This window comes from Bactrocera neohumeralis, chromosome 3 (genome assembly GCF_024586455.1).
Source record: "Bactrocera neohumeralis isolate Rockhampton chromosome 3, APGP_CSIRO_Bneo_wtdbg2-racon-allhic-juicebox.fasta_v2, whole genome shotgun sequence".
Taxonomy (NCBI): domain Eukaryota; kingdom Metazoa; phylum Arthropoda; class Insecta; order Diptera; family Tephritidae; genus Bactrocera; species Bactrocera neohumeralis.
Window position 1 is genome coordinate 14445499 of NC_065920.1, and position 26048 is coordinate 14471546.

At 41.8% G+C, this 26048-nt stretch overlaps 1 protein-coding gene across 1 annotated transcript in view; it reads right to left on the reverse strand.

Moving 5' to 3' along the window:
* LOC126752965 (muscle-specific protein 300 kDa) overlaps window positions 1–26048 on the reverse strand; it is a 204152-nt gene that overhangs the window by 37066 nt on the left and 141038 nt on the right. The window contains 4 exon segments of the mRNA XM_050464018.1: window positions 500–3859; window positions 4004–8604; window positions 9207–9899; window positions 9902–25757. Coding sequence (XP_050319975.1) covers window positions 500–3859; window positions 4004–8604; window positions 9207–9899; window positions 9902–25757 — 24510 coding nt within the window.

The window sequence follows — 26048 nt, forward strand, 5'->3', positions numbered from 1 at the left end:
TATAAGAAAAAAGTTAAATGCATTCCGTAACATAATAATATATGTATGTATGTATGTACAAACGTGTTTTTGTTTTTTGATTTTGCAAATATTTAATATTTTTAATGTGTTTGTTGTGTGTATAATTATTTATAATAATAAATGCACTTGAATATATTATTGTTGTTGTTGGTTTTTTCGTTTGTTACAATATTCGTTATTTTTATTTTTATTTTTATTATTATTTTTTAATTGTTTAAGGTGCTTGATGACGCCGATGAGTAAGTGTGTGTGTCAGTAGTAGTTTGGATGCAACTCAAAATGAGGAAGAAGGAAATTGTTAACTGTAAGTTTTTTGTTTATGTTTTTCAATTGTTTAGTTGTAAGTCGTAACTTGACGTAATTATTAAGCTCACAGGCAATCATAGCCATTTAAAAGCCATAAACATATACCAAAACCACACAGAAAAGCTGCAAACATAAATAAAATAAATGTACGTAGCCTCATTGTGATCATCACCTGCTGCTGTTGTTGTTGTTGTTGTTGCTGACGCAATAAGCTAGCGCTTGCATCGCTGGCCGTCGTCGTTGTACCGCTGCCGGTGGTGGTACTCGTTACTGTTGTTGTTGTCGTCGTACGCTTAATCACATTGGACTCGGTACGCACCACGAATTCGGGGCGATACAACTCGTCGGTGACCGTTGTCGTCGTTGTTGTTGTTTGCGTTGTTGTCAGCGGTGCAAGGGGTGCCACAGCAGGTGCTAGCACCGCTGGTTGCACAGCTGAACCGATCGACTCAGTTTCCGTTGCTGTTGTTGTTGTCGTTGCTATTGCTTGCCTTTGCAACGGTGCTCCAGTTGTTGGCAGCGTCACCGTCTCTTCAACGGCAGGCGCTGGAAGTGTCACCGTCGCCTCAACAACTTTGTCTTCTTCGAACTTCGTATCTTGCGTTGTTGCTGTTGTTGGTATTGTATTTTGTGCGTTTGTTTGCGGTGTTGTTGCCTTATCACTGATCGCCGCCGTCACGATGGGCGCGAGCACAGCTGTTGCTGCTTCCTTAGTTGCCGTTATTGCCGTAGTTGTTGCGTGGGTGGCCACATTAACGGTATTAATAATGGCGCCTGCCAATTGTGTTAGCTTACTTGTGGTGTCGCTTTCGACATGGGTGGTAGTGGGTACATTTTCGGTTTGGGTAATGATTGGTGACGCTGGCGTTGGTGTTGGAACGGGTGTTGGTGTCTGGGATAGGGTTGGGATGGGGATGGGTTGAGTTGTTTCGGACACATTTACAATATTGGACGCTGACGGCGTTGCAGTTGCTGTTGGTGTTAGTACTACTTGCGTTTTAGTTTCGGTTAGTAACTCAAGCGGCACTTCGGAGTGTACAAATTCTGTCTCTGTTAGGGTTGTCGCTTCGGGTTCATCACCCGCGGCGGCATTCAAAGCGAGATATGTGCTTTGATCGTGCCAATGACCTACACCACCTGGCAAATCGGTTGACATGTACTCTGAGGAACAACTTTGATTTGGATTGTACGCATTGGTGTCGGGTTCAGGTGTGGGCGTAACATTACCACTACTGCCACTACCAGGGTCGTCACGGTCATCACGTTTATGTTCATCAAAGTCACGATCTGTTTTGCTATTGTCAATTTCTTCAACTTTTTCTTCATCCTCCTCTTCTTCTTCTTCTTTGTCGTCTTCTTTGTTTTCTTTAATGTCTATCGTCTGTTTATTCTGTTCTTCTTCAGTCAGTTCGTCAATTACAGTCACTGTTTCAGTGGGTTTTTCTTTGTCTTCGTTTACCGAGATCACACTTTCAACTGTCGGTTCGTTTCTATTCACCACCAGTTCGACGTTAGTGTCGTGTTGCCACACATCCATGTACAAGTTTCTACATAGCGTGTCAAGATTCGAAGCAGGTAGTTGTGATAGTTCTGTAGGAATGATTTGCTCTGTTAAAGCTGGTATTTCAGTCTTTTGTGTCTTCTGCTCATCAATTGGTTCTATAATGGCTTCAACCACTACTGGTTCGGCCATTATAGTTTCAGTCTTTTGTACAAGTTCGGTGTGAATATTAGACTCTACGAAAAGTGTCCAATAACGTTCGTATTGCGTCAATTGGGTATAGCTATGCACTTGTCTTATAAAGGTATCTCGGGTAAGGTTAAGCAAGAGTTCATCAGTCAATACATCAGAACTAGATGGTTGCTCTACAAGTTCGACAGATTGAGCAGTCTTTATTATCTCTTCGGAAGATGGCACATCATCAGCACTAACTGGTTGCTCTACAAGTTGAACAGATTGAGGAGACTTTGTTATCTGTGCCTCAGATGGCACTTCTGCTTTCGAAGTTACTGCATCTAAAACTAATCGTAATTTTGACTCAAACTCTTCATAATTTGGACGCAATAATGTGCTGCTATCTAAGCGCATATTCTCCCTTAAAAGGTCGTTATCGTCATTATCAGAGAAGTCGATAGGTTCGATAACTGCATACCCGTTATCGACTTGGTTAAAATCAATACCTAACCCTTCAATTATCTTTGGATCTTTTTCAATTTGTGAGATTATAGATACACGCTCGCCTTTAATAAAGTCTACGATTTGATCTGGTAAAGAGGTACTAATCTGTTCTTCAACTACATCTGCTTCCTTTCTTAGTTCAGTTTCTTGAACATTTACAACCACTTCTTCACGATTTTCATGTTCAGTAACTTTTAGCTGTTGATCTTTAACCTGCATAGCTATTTCTGTTGCAAGGAAATCCTTAGTTACATCACGTTTCGAATCCCTCACTTCGATTTCTTGTCTTACAATCTCAGGCACAAGAAGAGTTTCAAGTTCTTTAGTTGGTTCCAGTATTTCTTTAATATCTGGTTTTTTCACAATTTCGGGTTCTGTGGTTTCAATTGTAATCGTTTCTACAACCTCAACAACCTTCGTTGATTCCTCTATGCTTTGTTCAAGCTCCTGAGGACTTTCAGGTTCCAGTATTTCAACAACTTCAGGTTCTTTCACAAGCTGGGGTTCTGTACTTTCAGCTGTAGTTGTTTCTACCACCTCAACAACCTTGGTTGATTCCTCTACGCTTTGTTCAGGCTCGTGAGGAGTTTTAAGTTCTTTAGTTGGTTTCAGTATTTCAACAACTTCAGGTTCTTTCACAAGCTGGGGTTCTGTAGTTTCCACTGTAATCGTTTCCACCACCTCAATAACCTTGGTTGTTTCCTCTACGCTTTGTTCAGGCTCCTGAGGAATTTCAGGTTCTTTAGTTGGTTCCAGTATTTCAACAACTTCAGGTTCTTTCTCAAGTTGGGGTTCCACTGTAGTCGTTTCCACCACCTCAACAACCTTAGTTGATTCCTCTATGCTTTGTTCAAGCTCCTGAGGACTTTCAGGTTCTTTAGTTGGTTCCAGTATTTCAACAACTTCAGGTTCTTTCACAAGCTCTGGTTCTCTAGTTTCAACTGTAGTCGTTTCCACGACCTCAACAACCTTGGTTGATTCCTCTATGCTTTGTTCAGGCTCCTGAGGACTTTCAGGTTCTTTAGTTGGTTCCAGTATTTCAACAATTTCAGGTTCTTTCACATGCTCTGGTTCTCTAGTTTCAACTGTAGTCGTTCCCACCACCTCAACTACTTTGGTTGATTCCTCTACGTTACGTTCAGTTTCCTGAGGAATTTCAGGTTCTTTAGTTGGTTCCAGTATTTCAACAACTTCAGGTTCTTTCTCAAGCTGGTGTTCTGTAGTTTCAACTGTAGTCGTTTCCACGACCTCAACAACCTTGGTCGATTCCTCTATGCTTTGTTCAGGTTCCTGAGGACTTTCAGGTTCTTTAGTTGGTTCCAGTATTTCAACAACTTCAGGTTCTTTCACAAGCTCTGGTTCTCTAGTTTCAACTGTAGTCGTTCCCACCACCTCAACTACTTTGGTTGATTCCTCTACGTTACGTTCAGTTTTCTGAGGAATTTCAGGTTTTTTAGTTGATTCCAGTATTTCAACAACTTCAGGTTCTTTTACAACCTCGAGATCTGTAGTTTTGACTGTAGTCTTTTCTTCCACCTCAACTACTTTGGTTGATTCCTCTACGTTACGTTCAGTTTCCTGAGGACTTTCAGTGTCTTTAGTTGGTTCCAGTATTTCAACAACTTCAGGTTCATTCACAAGCTCGTGTTCTGTAGTTTCGACTATAGTCGTTTGTACCATTTCAACAACCTTAGTTGATTCCTTCACGGTTTGTTTAGGTTCTTGAGCTATATAAGCTTTACTAGTTGACTCAAATACATCGATAACCGTTGGTGATCCTTTCACACTTTCAGTCACGATAGATGACTCCTTTACAGGAACTGTTTTGATTGCCTGCGCAGGAAGCTCTTCGGTCTTTACAACATCAGCATAGGAAAAGCCCTTAACTTTTACAAATGATTGCTTGTCTGCTGAAGTTCTTTCCAGATTAAGGAAATCAGTAGTAGCATTTGTGACTTCTTGTGCTTTGGGCGCTTGGAAATCTGTTGTTTTACTTACAACAAGAGTTGTCCATGGAACCGACTGTTCAGGCTGTTGACTATCGATTATTGGTTCTGGAAAGACGGTAGTTTCAGTTTGTATGAGTGCTGACCACGTAGTTGGTTGATTTGTTGGTGATTGTACGGCAACTTCTTCGGTAATCTGTACAATGTCAGAAACTTCTATATTCTCAGGAACCTGTTCCATAGATTTTGCATCGACTTCAGTCGTTGAAACCTTTAGCTGAGGCTGCAATTTGGCAGACCAATACGATGTTTGGCTCACAAAGGCATCGGATGTAGTGGGCGCAGTGGATGTCGGTTTAATGCTTTCAGTATTTTCTTCAGACAATTCTACATGCAGGTCTCCTGGCTCAACGTTTTCCGCTGGTTTTCTTTTGTTCTTTTTCTTGGATTTTTTGGCTTTTTCTTTCGTTTCAGGTTCTAGCGCAATTGCCGTTTTCACAGGCAATTTTTCTTCAGCGATGACGTCAAATTCAGTTTCGGCTGGTTCGATTGGTAGTTCATCATAGAGAGGCCTTATATGTTGGACAGGCTCTGGTACATTTTGTGCAGCGATTGCAGCCCATGATAGCCCGGTTGTAAGTGGTGTTATGACTTTTTGCTGTGTTTCTACCTTTTTGTCCTCAACTATTTTGGACACCTGTTCAGGTTCTTGTAACGGTATTTTGGTCGTTAAACTATCTGATGGAATTGCCTTTGGTTGATTAGTACTAAGGTCTTGACGAACTAGTTTGGTCTTCTCTTTTTTCGTTTTTGTATGTTTTTGAGATCGTGCGACTTCTTCTGGAACTGATTGCTGTGAACGAGATCGTGATCTTCTTCGTTGTTTTTCTTTCTTAGAAACGGCCTCAAGGAATCCTTCATCATCTTTCCTTTCAGTTTCCTCCGTCACAGTTGACGTTTCCGTAATTTGAATAATTGGCCGTTCTATTGGGCGCGATGTACGACTTGAAGTCACGGTGCCTTCAAATTCTTTATTATCTTGTGCTGCGAATGGTTTCTCTTCAGATTCTTGTGGAGCAAAACTTCTAACGATGGACGCCCAAGATGATGTTCCTGGTTCCGTTGAATGTTGGTTTTTATCATCCATTATTTCTTTCCACGTCATTTCAGAAGCCCACGACGTTATTTCTGGTTGTACTTGATCTGCATCTTCATTTTCGATTATTTCTTTCCATGACAATTCAGCCGTTTCAGTTGGTAATTCTGAACTTTCTGTCTCTGTTTCGGCAAACGATGGCTTCTGAAGTATTTCAAACTCAACTTCGGGTTCGACTTCCGGTAAAGTTGTAACATTTTCTATATGTTCCTCAAATATGATATCTGATTTTTCCTGCTCCAACACTGCAACATTTTCCAGAGAAGAATAAATGTCGAAATTATCGCTTGATGCTTCGGTCTCAAGCGATTTATCCAGCACATCAGATTTTACTTCTGGCTCCTGATATCGAATTTTAGATTTTTCAGTCAAACCAGACTTTCTCACCACTTCTGCGTACGTTTCAGATCTAGACCAAACAGATGGTATAACCACAGGTTTTTGCGTGACAGTTTCTTCATGTTTGACAGATTCTTCGTGTTTGACAGGTTCAACAATTGTAGTAGTTTCTAGAATTTGAGCTTTTTCAGTTTCATCTGAAATAGAAGGTCCTCGTTTTTCTTTTTTAAGCTTTTGCTTCTTTGATTTCTCTTTCTTTTCTTTCGGATGCGTTGGTTCTGGTTTGTCAGTCAATTTCTCTTCATCTATTAACTCAGCCTTATGGAGAGATTGTGTTTCTTCCAAAGTATTTAGGCTATTTACTGGTTCTGAGGGAGTATCTATTACTGGTTGTGGAACAATTTCCTCTTCCTGCTCTTCATTAACCATATCTGACCAAGATAAAGAGACTTCAACAACTTCCTTGTCTGCAGGTAAAATATCTTCAACAGGTTCAATAGGTGTAGAAGTTGTTGGCACTTCTGCAACCGGTTTTGATCGAGAACTCTTGGAATGATGAATTTCATGTCCAATAAATGTTTGTATCTGTTCTTTGCTATGTTTATGCTGGGAATGTTCATCAACAGGAATTTGTTTTAATGTGCTTTCACCGTTCTTAATCTGTCGTGTTCTCTGTTCAGCAATCTCCGCAATTTCGCCTATATTTGTAATCGGAACTTCCACAACATTTTGACTAACAATAACAGACCATGGTAAAGCAGTAGACGAAATGGGTTGCTCAATATTTGTAGATTCATGAGGATATGTTTGAACTGTGTAAGATTCTTTTGGCGGTTCTTCCATCTTGGTCTTTCTGGACTTTTGTTTCTTCGTCTTTTCCTTTGGTGTTTTATCCGTTACGATTTCTAATCTGTGAGAATGCGAAACCTCAGGCACATCAACTTGTGATACCTCAATATCTACACTGGTGTTTTTAGGAACCGGCAATTCTTTCTTTTCAGCAGTTTTTTCCGGTTTAGTTCCATTGCTCTCTTGTTTAACTATATCGGACCACGACATAGTTGTGGCTGGTGTTTTAATATCAGGAATATCTTTCGGCTGAATTTTGAGCTCAGGTTTGCTTTTTGCTTGCATAGTATGCTGTCTTTCCTGCTCTATAAAAGATGAGGCACTTTCGTGCACTGACATGCGTCCACGCTGTACCGCTGGTACAGAATCTATATTTGTATCCTTCTTGGTCTTCTTTTTATTGAATTTCTCTTTCTCTTTGACTGGTTGTTCTTGCTCGATTGTCTCAGTAACAATGTCCGCCCAACTTGAGATTGGTTTTTCGTGCACATCCATCCAAACACTTGCAGATTCGTCAATTGAAGAAACGGCATTAGCACGTTGCTTAGGTTCCTCCTTGGCAGGTGCAGCGGGTTGTTTAGTAACAGCTTTCACTTCAACGACTTCTTCTACTGGTTTCACTATCTCAACCTTCTCTATTGGTTTCTCTTCAACCACTACAGATACTTCTGCTACTGTTTTCGGTTCTGAAGTCTTTGTTTCTACTGTTTTAGTTATTACAGTAGTTGTTGTAGTAGTAGATTGCGAGGTAGTCTCTGTAACAGGTTCTTCTGTGTTTTCTTCTTCGTCGGAGAATATCATTGGTTCGTCGAGGACATCCATCCAAGTACCTGAAGATTCGTCAATCGGAAGACCAGCGTATGTAGGTTTCTTGGGTTCTTCCTTGACGGGTGCAGTGGGTTGTTCCACAACAGCTTTCACTTCAGCAACTTTTTCGACTGGTTTAACTTCCTCAACCTCTTCGATAGGTTTCTCTTCAACCACTACAGATACTTCTTCTACTGTTTTCGGTTCTGAAGTCTTTGATTCTACGGTTTCTGAAACTACAATAGTTGTGGTAGTAGTTTGCGAGGAAGACTGGGTAACAGGTTCTTCCTTGTTTTCTTCTTCGTCAGAGAATACCATTGGTTCGTCGAGGACATCGATCCAAGTACCAGAAGATTCATCAATTGGGAGACCAGCGTAAGCAGGTTTTTTGGGTTCTTCCTTGACGGGTGCAGTGGGTTGTTCCACAACGGCTTTCACTTCAACGACTACTTCTACTGGTTTAACTTCTTCAACCGCTTCGATAGGTTTCTCTTCAACCACTATAGATACTTCTTCTACTGTTTTCGGTTCTGAAGTCTTTGTTTCTACTGTTTTAGTTATTACAGTAGTTGTTGTAGTAGTAGATTGCGAGGTAGTCTCTGTAACAGGTTCTTCTGTGTTTTCTTCTTCGTCGGAGAATATCATTGGTTCGTCGAGGACATCCATCCAAGTACCTGAAGATTCGTCAATCGGAAGACCAGCGTAAGCAGGTTTCTTGGGTTCTTCCTTGACGGGTGCTGTGGGCTGTTCCACAACAGCTTTCACTTCAACAACTTCTTCTATTGGTTTAACTTCCTCAACCTTCTCTATTGGTTTCTCTTCAACCACTACAGAAACTTCTTCTACTGGTTTCGATTCTGAGGTCTTTGACTCTACTGTTTCAGTTATTACAGTAGTTGTTGTAGTAGTAGATTGCGAGGTAGTTTCTGTAACAGTTTCTTCTGTGTTTTCTTCTTCGTCAGAGAATGCCATTGGTTCGTCGAGGACATCCATCCAAGTACCTGAAGAATCGTCAATTGGAAGACCAGCGTAAGCAGATTTCTTGTGTTCTTCCTTGACGGGTGCTGTGGGCTGTTCCACAACAGCTTTCACTTCAACAACTTCTTCTATTGGTTTAACTTCCTCAACCTTTTCGATAGGTTTCTCTTCAACCACTACAGAAACTTCTTCTGTTTGTTTCGGTTCTGAAGTCGTTGATTCTACTGTTTCAATAACTAAGCAGGTTTTTATAGTTGTGGTACAACAGCTTTCACTTCAACAACTTCTTCTATTGGTTTAACTTCATCAACCTTTTCGATTGATATTTTTTCTGTTGTTTTCGGTTCTGAACGATGTCTGGGTTTTCTCTTCTAAGAGAATACCACTACAGATCCACTTCTTCTAAGCAGGTGTTTTCGGTTCTGAACAGTCTTTGACGTCTTCTTCACTGTTTCAGTTTCGATAGGTTTCTTACCACTACAGTATGTTTTCGGTTCTGTAGTCGTTGATTCTACTGTTTCGTTAACTATAGTAGTTGTGGTGGTAGTCCCGGTAATAGGTTCATCTGTGTTTTCTTCTCCGTCAGAAAATACTATTGGTTCATCGAGAACATCCATCCAAGTACCTGAAGATTCGTCAATTGGAAGACCAGCGTAAGCAGGTTTTTTGGGTTCTTCCTTGACGGGTGCAGTGGGTTGTTCCACAACAGCTTTCACTTCAACAACTTCTTCTACTGGTTTAACTTCTTCAACCGCTTCGATAGGTTTCTCTTCAACCACTACAAATACTTCTTCTACTGTTTTCGATTCTGAAGTCTTTGATTCTACGGTTTCAGTAACTACAATAGTTGTGGTAGTAGTTTGCGAGGAAGTCTGGGTAACAGGTTCTTCCTTGATTTCTTCTTCATCGGAGAATACCATTGGTTCGTCGAGGACATCCATCCAAGTACCAGAAGATTCGTCAATTGGAAGACCGGCGTAAGCAGGTTTCTTGGGTTCTTCCTTGACGGGTGCAGTGGGTTGTTCCACAACGGCTTTCACTTCAACAACTACTTCTACTGGTTTAACTTCTTCAATCGCTTCGATAGGTTTCTCTTCAACCACTATAGATACTTCTTCTACTGTTTTCGGTTCTGAAGTCTTTAATTCTACCGTTTCGGTAATTACAGTAGTTGTGGTAGTAGTAGATTGCGAGGTAGTCTCTGTAAGAGGTTCTTCCTTGATTTCTTCTTCGTCGGAGAATACCATTGGTTCGTCGAGGACATCCATCCAAGTACCAGAAGATTCGTCAATTGGAAGACCGGCGTAAGCAGGTTTTTGGGTTCTTCCTTGACGGGTGCAGTGGGTTGTTCCACAACAGCTTTCACTTCAGCAACTTTTTCGACTGGTTTAACTTCCTCAACCTCTTCGATAGGTTTCTCTTCAACCACTACAGATACTTCTTCTACTGTTTTCGGTTCTGAAGTCTTTGATTCTACGGTTTCAGTAACTACAATAGTTGTGGTAGTAGTTTGCGGGGAAGTCTGGGTAACAGGTTCTTCCTTGATATCTTCTTCATCGGAGAATACCATTGGTTCGTCGAGGACATCCATCCAAGTATCAGAAGATTCGTCAATTGGAAGACCGGCGTAAGCAGGTTTCTTGGGTTCTTCCTTGACGGGTGCAGTGGGTTGTTCCACAACGGCTTTTACTTCAACGACTACTTCTACTGGTTTAACTTCTTCAACCGCTTCGATAGGTTTCTCTTCAACCACTACAAATACTTCTTCTACTGTTTTCGGTTCTGATGTCTTTGATTCTACGGTTTCAGTAATAGTAGTTGTGGTGGTAGTCTGAATGATAGTCTCGGTAATAGGTTCTTCTGCGTTTTCTTCTTCGTCAGAAAATACTATTGGTTCATCGATTACATCCATCCAAGTACCTGAAGTTTCGTCAATTGGAAGACCAGCGTAAGCAGGTTTCTTGGGTTCTTCCTTGGCAGGAGCAGCGGGTTGTTCCACAACAGCTTTCACTTCAACGACTTGTTCTACTGGTTTCACTTCCTCAACCTTTTCAATAGGTTTCTCTTCAATCACTACAGAAACTTCTTCTATTTTTTTCGGTGCAGAAGTCTTTGATTCTACTGTTTCAGTAACAACAATAATTGTGGTAGTGGGTTTCGGGGTAGCCTGAGAGACACTTTCTTCTATCACTAACTTTGTGGGTTGTTCTGTTATATTTTGCACTTCAATCAACTCTTTACCCTTTTTCGTATCTTGTCCCTGTTCAGTGGGTTTCTCTTCAACAAACTTTTCTTGTGATTTAGACTCAGTGTGTGTAGTTGGAATGTCTTCACAAAATATGTCATCAGAGTCTTCATCAATCATATCTTTCCAAGATTTAGATTGATTATGACAATCGTCGTGTTCACTTACTTGATCGGTCGCTGTAAGAGTTGTTTCGGTGATGTTATCCCATTCGAAATCATCCAGAGTTTGTTTGTGCTCAAAAGTAGGCTCTTGTTCCCCTATCTTTATATTTTCGAGCTTTACAATTTTTTGAGCTTTCTGTGGAACAGGTTTGACATTTTCAGTCTTCGGAGCGGGTCTATTTCGCTCATTGCTAATGAAATCTGTTGTGGATTGGCTTACTATCGAGGCCCATGACATTTTAGAAGGAGCAGGTTGAACTGCAGGTATTTCTTTGCTTTCTTCTTTTTTAGATATAGGTATCAGTTTTTCTTGAGGTTGGGCGAACTCTTTAACTTGTTTTGTTTCCTTAGGTTTACGAATTTCTTTGTCTGTGGGGGTCTGTACTTCAATTAAGTTATCGTTTGTTTGACTTGCAACTTTGGCCCATGTCATGTTATTCGACTGAGGAACACGCTGTGTCTGTTGGCTTTCTTGCTTATCTGAGTCACTGTCAGATGTTGTAACAAGGGAAGTATCTTTTTGAGTTCTCTCTTTAGAAACACGGGTGTTTTCCTTAACTTTTTTAGTAACAGATTTCGTGATTTTAGTTTGTCTGGTTTGGGTCTCTGATTTTGAGATTGTTTCACTGTTAATAGACTCAGGTATTTTCTCCACCTTTCTCCGTTCTTTTATATCATCGACCCATTCACCAGGCCGTTTTACTAAAGCTGCCCATGAAAAGCCTTGCGGTTGAGAAGGAGCTTCTGGTTTCTTTGTTTCAAGTGTTACTTCTTCTGCTTCTATAACAGTCGCAACTTGGTCTACCTCAACTATATTATCGCTTTTCTCTTCAACATTTGAGTCGACAGTCTGTTCGACATGAGACTCTTCTTTTTTAGTTACTTTCTCAGGTTTAGGTTTTGTTTTCGTTTTCTTTTCTTTGATTTTTGATGGTTTTGCTCTTTCGGCCTTCTGAACGGGTTCCGCTGGCACTTTTTGTTTAGAAACAGTTTCGTCTATCCATTCTCCTGGTCTGCTTACTAATGACGCCCAGGATATAACGCTTCCTTCAGGTTTTGTTTTTGCATCGTTATCAGGTACAACTGCTATTTCCACATTAAGCTGACGCTCATCTTCAGATATCACTGGACTCTGACCATTTTCTTTCAATATATCGGATTCGTCACTTTCCAAGAAGTCAGCGTCATCAGGTTTGGTATGAGTATGTGTTTCAGGAAGCTTGTCTTGTTTCGTCAAATCTTCCTTAGTTTTGTGCTTCTTAGTCTTTTTGGGCTTTTCTTCCCTTTCTTTTGATATAGGCTTTCCTTTGGTAACTTCCTTTTCTGTTTTTCTTTCAGTGCTGGATACCTTTTTATCACTCTCGACAAATACCTTCTTTGTTTTGCTAACGATGTCATCGACCCATTCACCCGGCTTCTTCACAATAGAAGACCATGAAAGCATTGGTTGAGGCGAACTATCTGATACAGTTTGTGGGAGATCTGAAATGGTTGGTTCTAATATTACCTCAACATTTTCAGGCTCTTTCTCTGGTACTTCCTCTGCTTCCGGTTCAATTGCTTTAACGACTTGTTCAGTTCTGCGTTTCTCTTTCTTTGTTTTCTTTTTCTTCTCTTCCTTAGGTTTAATACTCTCAACAGGGACAACCTTGTCGACAACCTTTTCTACTGCTACAGTCTGACTTTCGACAACGGAAAGGCTTGGTTTAGATTCCCCTATGTGCGAATGATCACCAAACACAATATCAGCATAGGACTTTCCTCGTGTTGTACTTGTGTCCCTTGTATCGGCTGCAACTTTAAACTCCGCGGCATCAACATTGAGTTTTGAAGGTTTGTCATTATGCTTCTCTTCTGCAACAACTTTCTGCAAGTTTTCTTCTCTTTTTTGTTGTTTAGACTTTTTCTGCACTTTCTCGAGTTGCTTCTGTCCAGCCACGGAAGTGTTAAGATTTCTTTCGCTTTCCAAGAAAAGTATGTTTTGATCAGAGTCTGCCTGCCGTAAATAAGATGGGGTAAATTCTGGCGCATCCGGAGATAATTTTGAAGTAAACGCTATATTTGGTGAAATAGGTGATGAATCCTCTAATACGCTTGACCATGTATCAATAACAGTTTTCTCCTCCTGAAGTGGTTTACCATCAGACCATTTAGGCATAACCAACAATTCGCTTTCACCTATGCTTATGTCTTCCGAGAAGTTACTGACAGGGTAATGCACAATTTCTGGTGCAAGTTGCACATTCTCATAAGGGACAAACGAGTCAACAGGTTTAGTTTCCAAAATTTCATGAGAACTCTCATCTTCGAACGTCACAATTTTCTTGTTTTTAGGTTTCTCCTCAATGAGCTCGAATTTACTTTTGTCTGTTGGTAGATATACTGGTGCACTCACTTCATTGGGTCTCAAATCCACAGTTTCCTCTGACTTCACTTCTTCGTCAGAGAATTCCATTGGTTCATCGAGGACATCCATCCAAGTACCAGAAGATTCGTCAATTGGAAGACCGGCGTAAGCAGGTTTCTTGGGTTCTTCCTTGGCGGGCGCTGTGGGTTGTTCCACAACAGCATTCGCTTCAACGACTACTTCTACTGGTTTCACTTCCTCAACCTTTTCGATTGGTTTCTCTTCAACCACTATTGATACTTCTTCTAATGGTTTCGGTTCTGAAGTCTTTGATTCTACGGTTTCAGTAACTACAATAGTTGTGGTAGTAGTTTGCGAGGAAGTCTGGGTAACAGGTTCGTCCTTGGTTTCTTCTTCATCGGAGAATACCATTGGTTCGTCGAGGACATCCATCCAAGTACCAGAAGATTCGTCAATTGGAAGACCAGCGTAAGCAGGTTTCTTGGGTTCTTCCTTGACGGGTGCAGCGGGTTGCTCCACAACAACATTCACTTCAACAACTTCTTCTACTGGTTTAACTTCCTGAACCTTTTCGATAGGTTTCTCTTCAACCACAACATAAACTTCTTCTTCGTCAATTGGGAGACCAGCGTAAGCAGGCTTCTTGGGTTCTTCTTTGACAGGTGCGGCGGGTTGTTCCGGAACAGCTTTCACTTCAACGACTTCTTCTACTGGTTTCACTTCCTCAAACTTTTCTATTGGTTTCTCTTCAACCACTACAGAAAGTTCTTCTACTGATTTATGTTCTGAAGTCTTTGATTCTACTGTTTCGGTAACTACAGTAGTTGTGATGGTAGTCTGAGAGATAGTTTCGGTAACAGGTTCTTCTACTTGTTCTTCTTCGTCAGAGAATACCATTGGTTCGTCGAGGACATCCATCCAAGTACCAGAAGATTCGTCAATTGGAAGACCGGCGTAAACAGGTTTCTTGGGTTCTTCCTTGGCGGGCGCTGTGGATTGTTCCACAACAGCATTCACTTCAACGACTACTTCTACTGGTTTCACTTCCTCAACCTTTTCGATTGGTTTTTCTTCAACCACTATTGATACTTCTTCTAATAGTTTCGGTTCTGTAGTCTTTGATTCTACGGTTTCAGTAACAACAATAGTTGTGGTAGTAGTTTGCGAGGAAGTCTGGGTAACAGGTTCTTCCTTGGTTTCTTCTTCATCGGAGAATACCATTGGTTCGTCGAGGACATCCATCCAAGTACCTGAAGATTCGTCAATTGAAAGACCAGCGTAAGCAGGTTTCTTGGGTTCTTCCTTGGCGGGCGCAGCGGGTTGTTCCACAACAGCATTCACTTCAGCAACTTCTTCTACTGGTTTAACTTCCTCAACCTTTTCGATAGATTTCTCTTCAACCACAACAGAAACTTCTTCTTCGTCAATTGGGAGACCAGCGTAAGCAGGTTTCTTGGGTACTTCCTTGACAGGTGCGGCGGGTTGTTCCGGAACAGCTTTCACTTCAACGACTTCTTCTACTGGTTTCACTTCCTCAACCTTTTCGATTGGTTTCTCTTCAACCAATATTGATACTTCTTCTAATGGTTTCGGTTCTGAAGTCTTTGATTCTACGGTTTCAGTAACTACAATAGTTGTGGTAGTAGTTTGCGAGGAAGTCTGGGTAACATGTTCTTCTTTGGTTTCTTCTTCATCGGAGAATACCATTGGTTCGTCGAGGACATCCATCCAAGTACCTGAAGATTCGTCAATTGGAAGACCAGCGTAAGCAGGTTTCTTTGGTTCTTCCTTGGCGGGTGCAGCGGGTTGTTCCACAACAGCATTCACTTCAACGACTTCTTCTACTGGTTTCACTTCCTCAACCTTTTCTATTGGTTTCTCTTCAACCACTAAAGAAACTTCTTCTGCAGGTTTCGGTTCTGAAGTCTTTGATTCTACGGTTTCAGTAACTACAATAGTTGTGGTAGTAGTTTGCGAGGAAGTCTGGGTAACAGGTTCTTCCTTGGTTTCTTCTTCGTCGGAGAATACCATTGGCTCATCGAGGACATCCATCCATGTACCTGAAGATTCGTCAATCGGAAGACCAGCATAAGCAGCTTTCTTCGGTGCTTCTGTTACTGGTACGATTGGTTGTTCTACAATAGGTTGCGAATCTATGACCTCTTCTGCGGGTTTCACTTCCTCAACCTTTTCAATTTGTTTTTCTTCAGCCACAACAGGAGATTCTTGGACTGGTTTTGAATCTGTTGCACTTACTTCTACTGTTTCGGTAACTACAGTGGTTGTAGTAGTGGTTTGCGAAGTGGACTGAGTGATAGTTGCTTCGGACTTTTCTTCTTCTTTTACTGGTTCGATAGGTTGTTCTACAATAAGTTGCGATTCTACAACCTCAGCTGCTGGTTTCACATCTTCGACCTTTTCGATTGGTTTCTCTTCAGCCACTAAAGAAGTTTCTTCTACCGGCTTGGATTCGGGAACCGTTATCTCCGTTGTTACGGTGACTTCAGTGGCTGAGGTGGTAGTGTGCGTAGTTTGAGAAACTGGTGATGATTCTTCTGAAACAGTAACTGAATTTGCTTCTTCAACGTTTGTGATGGTTATCTCTTCTTCTTGTACTTTGATTTCTTCCAAAGGTTTTGTATCTTGTGTCTGTACTTCCACTGCTTCAGTGATAACAGTGGTAACCTGTTCTGCGTCATCGCGCTGTCCAATGAACAATGGAAAATAATTCTCAGCAGCGAGCAAAGCTTTATGATCATACTTTGAAACTTCAAAGGAGTAGAAGTGTGGTTCGGCAGGTGTCCGTGTAGTGTCGGGTATTGTTTCAGTTACCAGCGGCTTAGCAACTTCGTCTTTGTTAGAATCCAAAATTTCCACAGATTCCTGTTTTTGTGGTATTTTAGTTTCTGATTCAACGTCAGCTATTTGCTTAGCTATGCTTGTTACGAACAATTTCTCAGCTAATTTAATGGCTTCTAAGTTATACTTAGGTATTTCCAAAATTTCATAATCAAGAGCAGTCGCAGCGAGATTACTTGCAGTGGTAACCGCTGTAATATTAGTGGTGACTGGTGTCTCTTCAACGTAGTGAGAATCAGTTGATTTTTCTTCACGCTTCAACTCTTCATACGGTTCTACTGATACAGTCTCTGTTACTTCCATGATTTGCTTGGGCACTTCCTCAATTACTGGTGCTTCAACATTCACCATTTCGGTTTTCGCAGTTTCAGAAATATCTTCATTTGTTGAAATCGTGGTTGTTGTTGTGGTTGTTATTGTGGTTGTGGTTTCAGAAACTAACTTATCTTCTTTTTCACCTAACTCTACTTCTGCTAGCTTCTTAACTAAGTTTGATTCTTCTAAATCACTTACCTCAGTTGCAGTGGTCTCCAATTTAGGTGCTTCAACGTCTGGGTTCTGGATGTGGTATTTATATTCAGCTCGCGCCAGAGCAGAGACATCGTATTTCGGTAATTCGTAAATTATATCACTTGGAATTTCACTTGGGTCCCTATCATTTACAGCACTAACTGGGGTATCTTCATTTTGCTGAGATAAGTCTTCTGTTTTGGGTTCAGGGTGTTTGCTACTCACTTCAATATAACTCTTTTCGGCTAATTGCAGTTCGGTTATATTATATTTAGGCACTTCAAAGCAAGTTAATGAAGAAGTACTAGCACTAGGTTCTTCAGTTAGATCGCTAGCGCTGGGTTTAGCAGCAGGTAATTCATTAGCGTTAGCAATATTAGTGGGTTCGTTTACTTCAGGCAATTTTGTTATGTCTTGCACTTCTTCTTCTTCAACCTTTGGTTCTTCTATAAGCTCAACATGCGACTCAATAACGAAATCTTCATTTTCAATTAATTTGTGATAAAGTTCGTCTGTCTTGCTTGTTTCCTCTTTAACCAATTCACTGGGTATATTTTGCTCTACTACAGTATTTATTTGTGGTTCTTTGACAACTAACAAGTCTTCTACTACATGTTCTTGTTTCTCTAAGCCACTAGCTTCGCTAACTAAACGTTCCTCTGTAATTAATTGCATGGTACTATCGATTTCTTGTTGTTTGAAGAAATCTTCAGGTAGCGCTGGACGCTTCTTTTTGTCTTTCTTTGATAGCTTCTTCTTAATATCCTCAAACAGTTCTTGTTCCTCCGCGGTCAAATCGGTTACGAAATCTTGTGTATCTACCGATTTAGCCTGCGTAACAACGGTTTCTGCTAACTTTTCTACAATCTGACTTCCTACTTCTACAGGTATGGCGGCGGACACTGCAACATTTCCAACGGCTGTTGTTGGTGTGACTGGTTCAACATTTTGTAATTTGCTGTCATTAATTTCAATATTGAATTCTTCCTGTAACTGCTCTTCGCACACCTTTTCAATAAGCGAATCTGTCTTTTCTGTGCGAGTTCGCAGTTTCTGCTCCTCAACTATTTCATCTAACTTTTCATTCGTAGTTTCCGTATCGGGCACAACTGGTGTCGAAGTTACGTTACTAACTACATCTACCTCTTCAATAAGCTTCTCTGCTACCGTACTCTGTGTTTCTTTTTCTATCTCTACCTGTTGGCTAACTACTTCTGTGCTCTCTGTATGTACTTGCTGATTGACCACTTCTTCTACAAGCTTCTTCTCTTCGGAAGTATTTGCAGCATTCTCTAACGTTTGGGTTAAGGTCTCGGTAACTTGTAGACTAACAGGTGGGAAATCGAAATGCATTCTCATTTTAGGTTCTTTGTACTTCTCCTCATGAGTTATGAGCGCTATTTTTCGTATTTCACCTGATTTATATGGGCTATTGTATTGTTCACTAACAAGTTGTAATGGCTCGCTGTCTTGAGTTTCAAAACTGGGTCTTTGTATGGTGGTCAGTCTAGTGCGTTTGGTGACGGTAGTGGTGGATTGGGTAGATTGTTCGTTAGTTTGTGTAATCAATGTCTTATTGGTGACTGTAATGTCAGAGGTGGTGGTGCTAGAGATTTGCGTACTATCAGTGGAGCTGGTTTCTTGCGTGTTTAGCTGTTCCTCAACATTTGGCAACTCTTTTGTTTCGATATCAACTACCTTAATGCCAGTACTCTGTGCTTTCGTTTGTACATTATTTGCCGAATCAATAATTTGAACCTCATCAATACCACTTGGTTGGACCTTTGCACTAGTGCTTTCAGTGGGTACGTATGCCGTTGTCAAAGTTTCAGACGATACAGTGACGTCAGGGATCTTTTCTTCCGGCATTGTTGCCTGATCGGGCATTTCAATTGAGGAGGTAACTATGACGTCATCTGGATTATCTATCTCTTTCAATAGTATACGCCCATCTGAAGCAATAGTCTTGTTTAATCTCATTGTACGTATGGTTGTCGTTTTTATGATAGCGCCGTCCATTTGTGTAGTGGTTGTTGAGCTTTCACTTGGCTCTTCAATGAGCAAAGGTGATTTTCTTTGCTTTTCTTCACTGTTGGTTTCACTCGTTTCCGATTGTGTTGTCTCATCATTTGGTATACGTCGCACGAAGCTTGTCGTACGTACAGTTACAGTTTTTACTACACCGCTATTGTCATCGGCATCTGTCACAATGTCATTGGGCTCTTCAGCTAATAATTGACCCTCAGTATCCTCTTTTGCCGCAACATCCGTGCTAAGTTTTTCCGTCGTGGATTCTTCCACGTTTTGTGTAATCTTTTTCACAGTTTTCGTTTTGCGCACACGAATTGTCTTAATAACCTCACCGCTGTACGTTTCATCCGTTTCAACTGATGTAAGTTTTTGTTTGTCTATAGTTGGTACATCGCCGATTGTTAAAGTCTCAGTTGTATCTACTTTCGAGATCTTTTCTTCTTCTGCTGTTGTGGGTATTGGTGTTGTTTCCTTTTCTGCCACTTCTTCTGTGGCCTCGGAGACTTCACTTTCGTTGACATTCTGTGACTTGATGCTCATTGTACGTACGGTCGTCGTTTTTACGACACCACTGTCTGCTACTTCACGCACAATCGATTCGGATTTCTCAATTGTGGGCTCCTCCCTCGCTTCCTCTGCCACGTCAATATTCTCTGGTGGCGTCGGCACGTTTTGCGGCTCAGGCGATTCTTGTTTCTTCTGTGTTATTTTCTTAACAAATTTGGTCTTACGAACCGTCGTGGTCTTTACGACTTCATTATCGTCTAGTGTAGTTTCTTTTTCTGTTCTGTTTGGTATTGCACTTATTTCATTCAGGGGCTCTGTGGTTTCTAAAAGAGGCTGTGGCTCTGTAATTGTAATTTCGGCGACTTTCTGTACAATTGGTTGTTGTGTTTGTTTTTCGCCGCTCAAAAAGTCGTTTGTCAAAGTTTTGATATCTGTTCGTTCCTTAGGAACGGGTAGAGTAACTTCCACATTTGTTTCAACCGGTTCAACATCTATAGCGAAAGCAACACGTTTCATTGGCTTTTCTGCAGGAACTGTGGGTTCCACCGTAGGCTCCGTCGCCGTCTCTTCCAGACGCTTCTCGACTGACTCAACTGGTGGTACCTCAACCTTCGTAACCGGTACATTTGTGGCTGAGATATTCTCTTCCGACACAAATGTATCGATAACTGTTGCCTGCACCTGCTTTTCGGGTTTGGCTTTCTTTTTCTCTTTCTTGTCTTTTTTAGCAGGTTTTTGTGGTTTATCAGTTTTTTGCTTTTCAGCGCTGATGAAATCGGTGACACTAGTTGATATGTTGTCTTCGACAACTACATCAACGGACTCTACAACTGGCGCTTGCACTGGTTCGTCTATAATAATTGGTTCTATCGGTGTGTTTTCGATGACAGGCGAAATCATGGTTTCCTTAATAAATGCTGGTTGATTTTCTACCACACTCACTCGCTCTACAACTGGGCTTACATCTTCACCTTCATCAATGAGCACTTCTTTTCCATCAATAATTTTTGTAATAATTCTACGCTTAATTACAGTCGTCGTTTTGGTTATATTACCGTCACTGGTAGTTCTAGAATAGGTTTCGACTTTTGGCTCATCTTCCGTGATGTTAACAATTTGTGCATCAGGTTGATGTTCATTAACATTCTGTATTATTTGTTCAATATCGTGAGCTACCGGTTTGCCCTCAACAATATTGATGGTGTGCTCAACAGATTCGTTTGGCGTTTCCTGTGTGGTTTCGTTTTCTTCAACAATTTCCTCCTTTCCATCAATTATTCTAATTATTTTTGTACGGGTAGTTAAGGTCGAGGTTTTCCTTGTTGTAGTTTTAATAATCGACGTGGCATAACCGTCGGTTGAAGAAATTTCTTCACCGCTTATTATGGTTTCTAGAGGTGTCTCAATAGTTTCAACAGTGTCGGTGCACTCATCAATGGGGGCACTTGCTTCCTCTGATTTCTTCTTGTCCTTTTTATTTTTCTTATCTTTCTTTTGAATTTTCGGAGATTTGTCTGTCGCCTGCTTTTCAGCAGCAATGAAATCATGTATACTTGTTGTAAGATTGGGTTGTTCTGGAACTGTTTGAGGAATTTCTGCTATTAATTCTCCTTCGACTACAGTAGATTGTACAGATTTGACATCAATGTTTTCCTCCATTGGTTCAACGATAGTCTCTGTAACAATCGGGTTTTCTTGAATAGCTGTAATAGTTTCCACAACAGTTTTGGAAGTAGACACTTCAACAATTGGGTTCTCTTGAACAGTGGTGGTAATTTCTACAACAGTTTGAGATGTAGATTCTGAAACTACTGGGGTTTCGGCGACAGTTTCTGATGAAGGTTGTTTAACAATTGGAGTTTCTTGAACAATGGTGGTAATTTCCACAACCGGTTGCGGTATAGATTCTGGAACAACTGGAATTTCGATGACTGATTCGGGTGTCGATTCTTTAACAATTGTGGTCTCTTCAACTAGTGGGGGTTTTTTAACACCTTCAATGACTTCAGTCAGAGTTTCAGAGCCAATCTCTTCAATTGGTGCCGGTACTGAGTTCTCTTTAACCTCAGTTAAAATGTCCACAGAGCTTTCTGTTATAGCGTGCTCATTCGAAACTATTTTTGTTGCAGTTAATGTGTCTGTTTTCTCAATTTTCTCCTCCTGAAAACTGGCTGGGTTTTTATCTATCACCTTCTCAGTTTCAGACGTTTTCGGAACTGAGATTTCCTTGAGTTCATTTTGGCCCTTTGTCTTTCTCTTGTCTTTTTTCGTTGGTTTTTCCGATTTTTCTCTTTCGACGTTTATGAATTGGGTAATACTTGATGTAACATTTTCGAGGGTTTCTACCGGCAATTGTGTAATAGGTTCCGCAGCCAAGTGCTGTTTTTCATGAATCACCAACGTCTCTGAAACTTGCGCAACGGTATCTTCCTTTGTCGTCGAAAGTTTTTCAACGGTAGCGTGTTCTTTCGGCTCCTTTGGCTTTTTCTTATCCTTCTTTTTAGCTGCTTTGTTCTCTGCAGCTTCAATAACTTTCTCAGTTACAGGCTTCTGCTCCTCTTTTGGTTTGACTTCAATCAATGGTGTGCTTGTGGCCTCGGTAGTAATAACTGTTTGTTCTGGTGTTACCCTAAGTTCTTCTTTGGGACTCTTAGACTTCTTCCTATCCTTCTTTATAGGTTTTTGCGTCTTTTCTTTATGGTCAATTACTTCGGTGGTGACTCTTTCTTCAGGTTCTGCAACCACCTCTTTGATTGCAACTTCCGTCCCGACTGTGGGTTCATCATCAACTACATCCTCTTCGATCACAACTTCCTTTCCGTCAATGATTCTTGTAATAATACGCTTTGTAATGCGTTTAGTTATCGTTGTGGTTGTGACTGTAGTTGTGGTAGATCCTCCATTTTCTGTTATGACCTTGGTGGATTCGGAAATTACTGGTGCATCGGCGACTTCACTTGTAGAAATCGCCTCGACCGGTGAATTTTTACGCTGTGATTTGGACTTTTCCTTTCTCGCAGGTTTGGCCGGCGTGTCTTTCAGACTTTCGGATGCAATAAAGTCAATTGTGCTCGACTTCAGAACATCCACTTTTTCACTAGGAGGAACGATATTTTCAATAGGAACTACTTTTTCTGCCGAAATCGCTGACTTCTCAGCAGTAACAGGAACTTTTTCAGCAGCGGGGCTAACTTTGACAACTTCCTTCGCTATAATTGTTTCTGATTTTTCTTTCTTTTCCACAGGCTCTTCTATTTCACCTGAATGCTTATGTTTCTTTTGTCTTTTGGGTTTGGCTGGTTTCTTCTCCGACTCATTATTATTCACTACGTCGATAGGAGGTTTAACTTGCTGCTTGGTTGTATCTGTCCTTCCCACAGGAACAGCTGGTTCAGCGGCTACTGTGGTCTCTCCATGAATTTCAGAAACAACTTCAGCCTGTTTCACCTTCTTACTATCGCGTGTATGCTTCGTATCCTTGTGTGATTTGCTAGTTACATTTACAGTGGTTTCTTCCACAGATTTTATATGCTTATCATGTTTTTCGTGCTTTTCATGTTTATCGTGCGTTTGTCGAACCTCCACCTCTCTGTGCGTTGTTGGTGGCGATCCATTATGATGTCGCGATTTCGAATCCGTCCGTTGACCTTTTTGTGGTCGTTGTTCTTTACGTGGATGTGGCACCGGTGCCACGGCGACAGCTGCCGTGTCTTCTCTTCTCTGAACTGCTGGTGCATTCCGAGAAGGAGACTTTAGCGGTCGTCTATTATTATTGTTCGATGTCGTGGTCGCATATGTCGTTGTAGTTGTCGTTGCAGTTTTGGTTGTCAGTTTTTGTTGCTGGCTTCTATTTGTATTTGAATCATGTTTGGTTGCTGTAATGCGGATTTGCGTTTGCTGTTGCTGTAGCTTTTGACTGGATGGCTGGAAAACATTACTTCCACCATGATGTATACCAAATAGTACTTCAGCATAAGTCGTGAACTGGTTAGGATCTGTTTTGGGTATTTCCTGCGTTTTAGACTTTGTGGGACTTGGGGTTACTAGTGTGGATACTGCCTCCTGTGGAGACACACTTTCCATTGGTTGTAAAGGCGCCGAGTAAGGCGCTTCTGGCACAAAGACCAACTCTGAAATAGGCGCTGGTTCCAAGACCTGTTGTGGTGCTTGTGGAGTATCCACAATCTCGGCGGGAATCGACTCAATTTCATTCATTTCAAATTGACCAAAAGTTATGTCAGGCCGCGGTTCATCGACTTCAATCGATTCCGGTTCATACAATTGTGTATGTTGGGTTTGTTCGTAGGATGGTGGACCGGTGGTTGCCTGTTCATAAGTAGGCACCGTCTCGCTAAACGGTTGCAGCGGCGTTGATTGTTCAAAGTGTTGCACTGACTCCGGTACATGTTGTTGCTGTGAATTGACAGCATGCGTTTGAGTCGTTGTAACATTTTGTACAATCGACGCAAGCGTAGTTACTACTTGATCGATAACACTTTGATTTATTTGAGTCGGCTGATAGTCGGTCAAATATTCCTGTGGCTGTGTATCGTAAGCCACACTTTGTAACTCTTGATAAGGTTTGGTTGATTCTTGTTGATAATACAACTGAGTTTGGTCGGCAGTGGGCGCATAAACCGTTTGATACGATTCAGTTTGTTGTGGCTCTGTGGGATAGTAACCGGCCATTAATTGATATTGCGTAGCCGTCGGCTGATACTGATACTGCGTGTAGGTCGTTTGTGCCGACGTGCCTTGGGGATATTGCATTTGTATAATCTGTTCATAATAATTTTGAGAGGCTGTCGATTGATCAGGCTGTACAACTTGTTGTGCCTCGGGCACTGCTGCATAGCCCCACTGACCGGCATCGGCCATATTTTCATACATGCTCTGATAGAGCTGCGGATCGGGCTGTAGGTAAGCAGCTTGTATTTCCGCGGCGGTCATTGGCGTATTGCCTGCTGAGACGGGCCGCTCAATATAGCTACTCGGTAATGAAACTGAGTCCACGTAAGTGCTGGGCACCGAAGTTGCTAAAGAAACCGTGTCAACATAAGTATTTGCGCTCAGTACGGCATCGTAAGGGCTTGGCACAGTGACTGGTTCAACAAAAGCGCTTGCTAATGGAGTCGTCTGTGGCACGTCGGGACTCAAAGTGGTCACAACATTTGCATAATCAGCGCTTATATCGTTCGTTTGGCTAGGCGTATCGTACGCCGGCTGCTGATATTCCACGATATTTGTGTGTGTTTGTATGAAAGTGTCGACCGCTGGCAGTTCTTGCTGCACTTGTGGTTCTTGTGCTGACTGCTGTGGCTGCGTTGACGCATGCGCCTGCGCTGGCGTCACGTAGTCACTAGTTGTGGTCGTTTTCGTGGTAATAACTGTGTTGCTGCCACTTTGTGCGCGTTTTCGCTCAGCAGTCGCAGCTCGCTGACGTTCCAATTCAATGCCCCGCAATACTTCCGCGTATGAAGTCGAACCCGGTGCCCATATGGGGCTACGCGAACGCATACGTTCTTGCGTGGGCGCAAGCAAATGTGTTCGCTGCTCGTGTTGCTGTGCGGCTGGTTGTTGTCTAGTATGTTGTGTGTGCGTGCGCGTCGCTGTTGTTGTGGTCGTATAATGTGTATGCGCATCGCGTTGCTCGCGCGTTGAGTGTTGCGTCGTTGTTGGCGCGTATTGTTGCGCTTCGTCGTGCTGTTGCCGACGACGCGGCGAACGACCGCGGCGTTGTTCGCGTGGCGCGTGCAATTGCTGTTGTGGCTGACGTGCCGCAGGTTGGGGCGTGCGCTGCTCATAGGCAATTTCTTCATGCCCTTCTGCGGGCGCTTCAAGCCACGCACTTACCGTTGGCGCTTGCAACTCACCGCGCTGTTGCGCGGCGCTATCCGTAACATGTTGCGTTGTTGTGCGCGTTGTTATCGTGCGCGTCTCTACGACGTGTTGTCCGCTTTCATTCACATACTCATTTTGCGTGCGCTGCACTTGCGGCTCGGTCGTTGTTATTGTTTGCGCCGTCAGCGTGTCAATGCTATCATTTTGCGGCTGCACTGTTTGCAATTCTTGCGTTGTTGTTGTAATTGTGGTTTCATATTGCTGAGGTTCAAATTCTTGTACGCTCTGCGGCGCATGGCTCACAGCCTCTGGCTGCGCTTCGGCATTATTTACTCTATTATTTGTGGTGGTCGTGGTGGTGGTGGTAAACATGGTTGTGGTGTTGCTGCTGTTGGTTCTTTTAACATTACTGTTCTCTAGTTTGGCATTTTGTACTTTACTCTTGTGCAAAACACTTTCCGTTTGTGCGAAGCTAACAGGACTTGAGTGTCCGGAGAGCACCTCCGCATAGGATAAGCCTAATTTGGATGGCTTCAATAGCATGGACACAGCCGATGATGTGGTAACAACGGAATGCGGATCCAGCGTGTACGATAAGGCTGCGATCCCATCGTATTTCTGTTGCATGTCATCAATAGATGTACGCAGTGCCTAGCATTGGTTTTAATAAAAAATAAAGGGCGAGATTTGCCAAATTTGTTAGAGGTTTTGTTTCGCATACAAAATTATATGTTGTATATATGTGGTACGAGCCCTCAAACAAACAAACAACCTAAATGACACTAACTAGCCAGCATTTTGCTAAGTAACCTGTATACCTACAATAAACAAATTTCAATAAATTTTCACTACTTAACGCACTAAGGTGGTGGTGAAATGACTAGTCAAAAGAGAGACATTTTTTTTATAAATTTTAAATTAATATTTTATTTTGAAATCGTT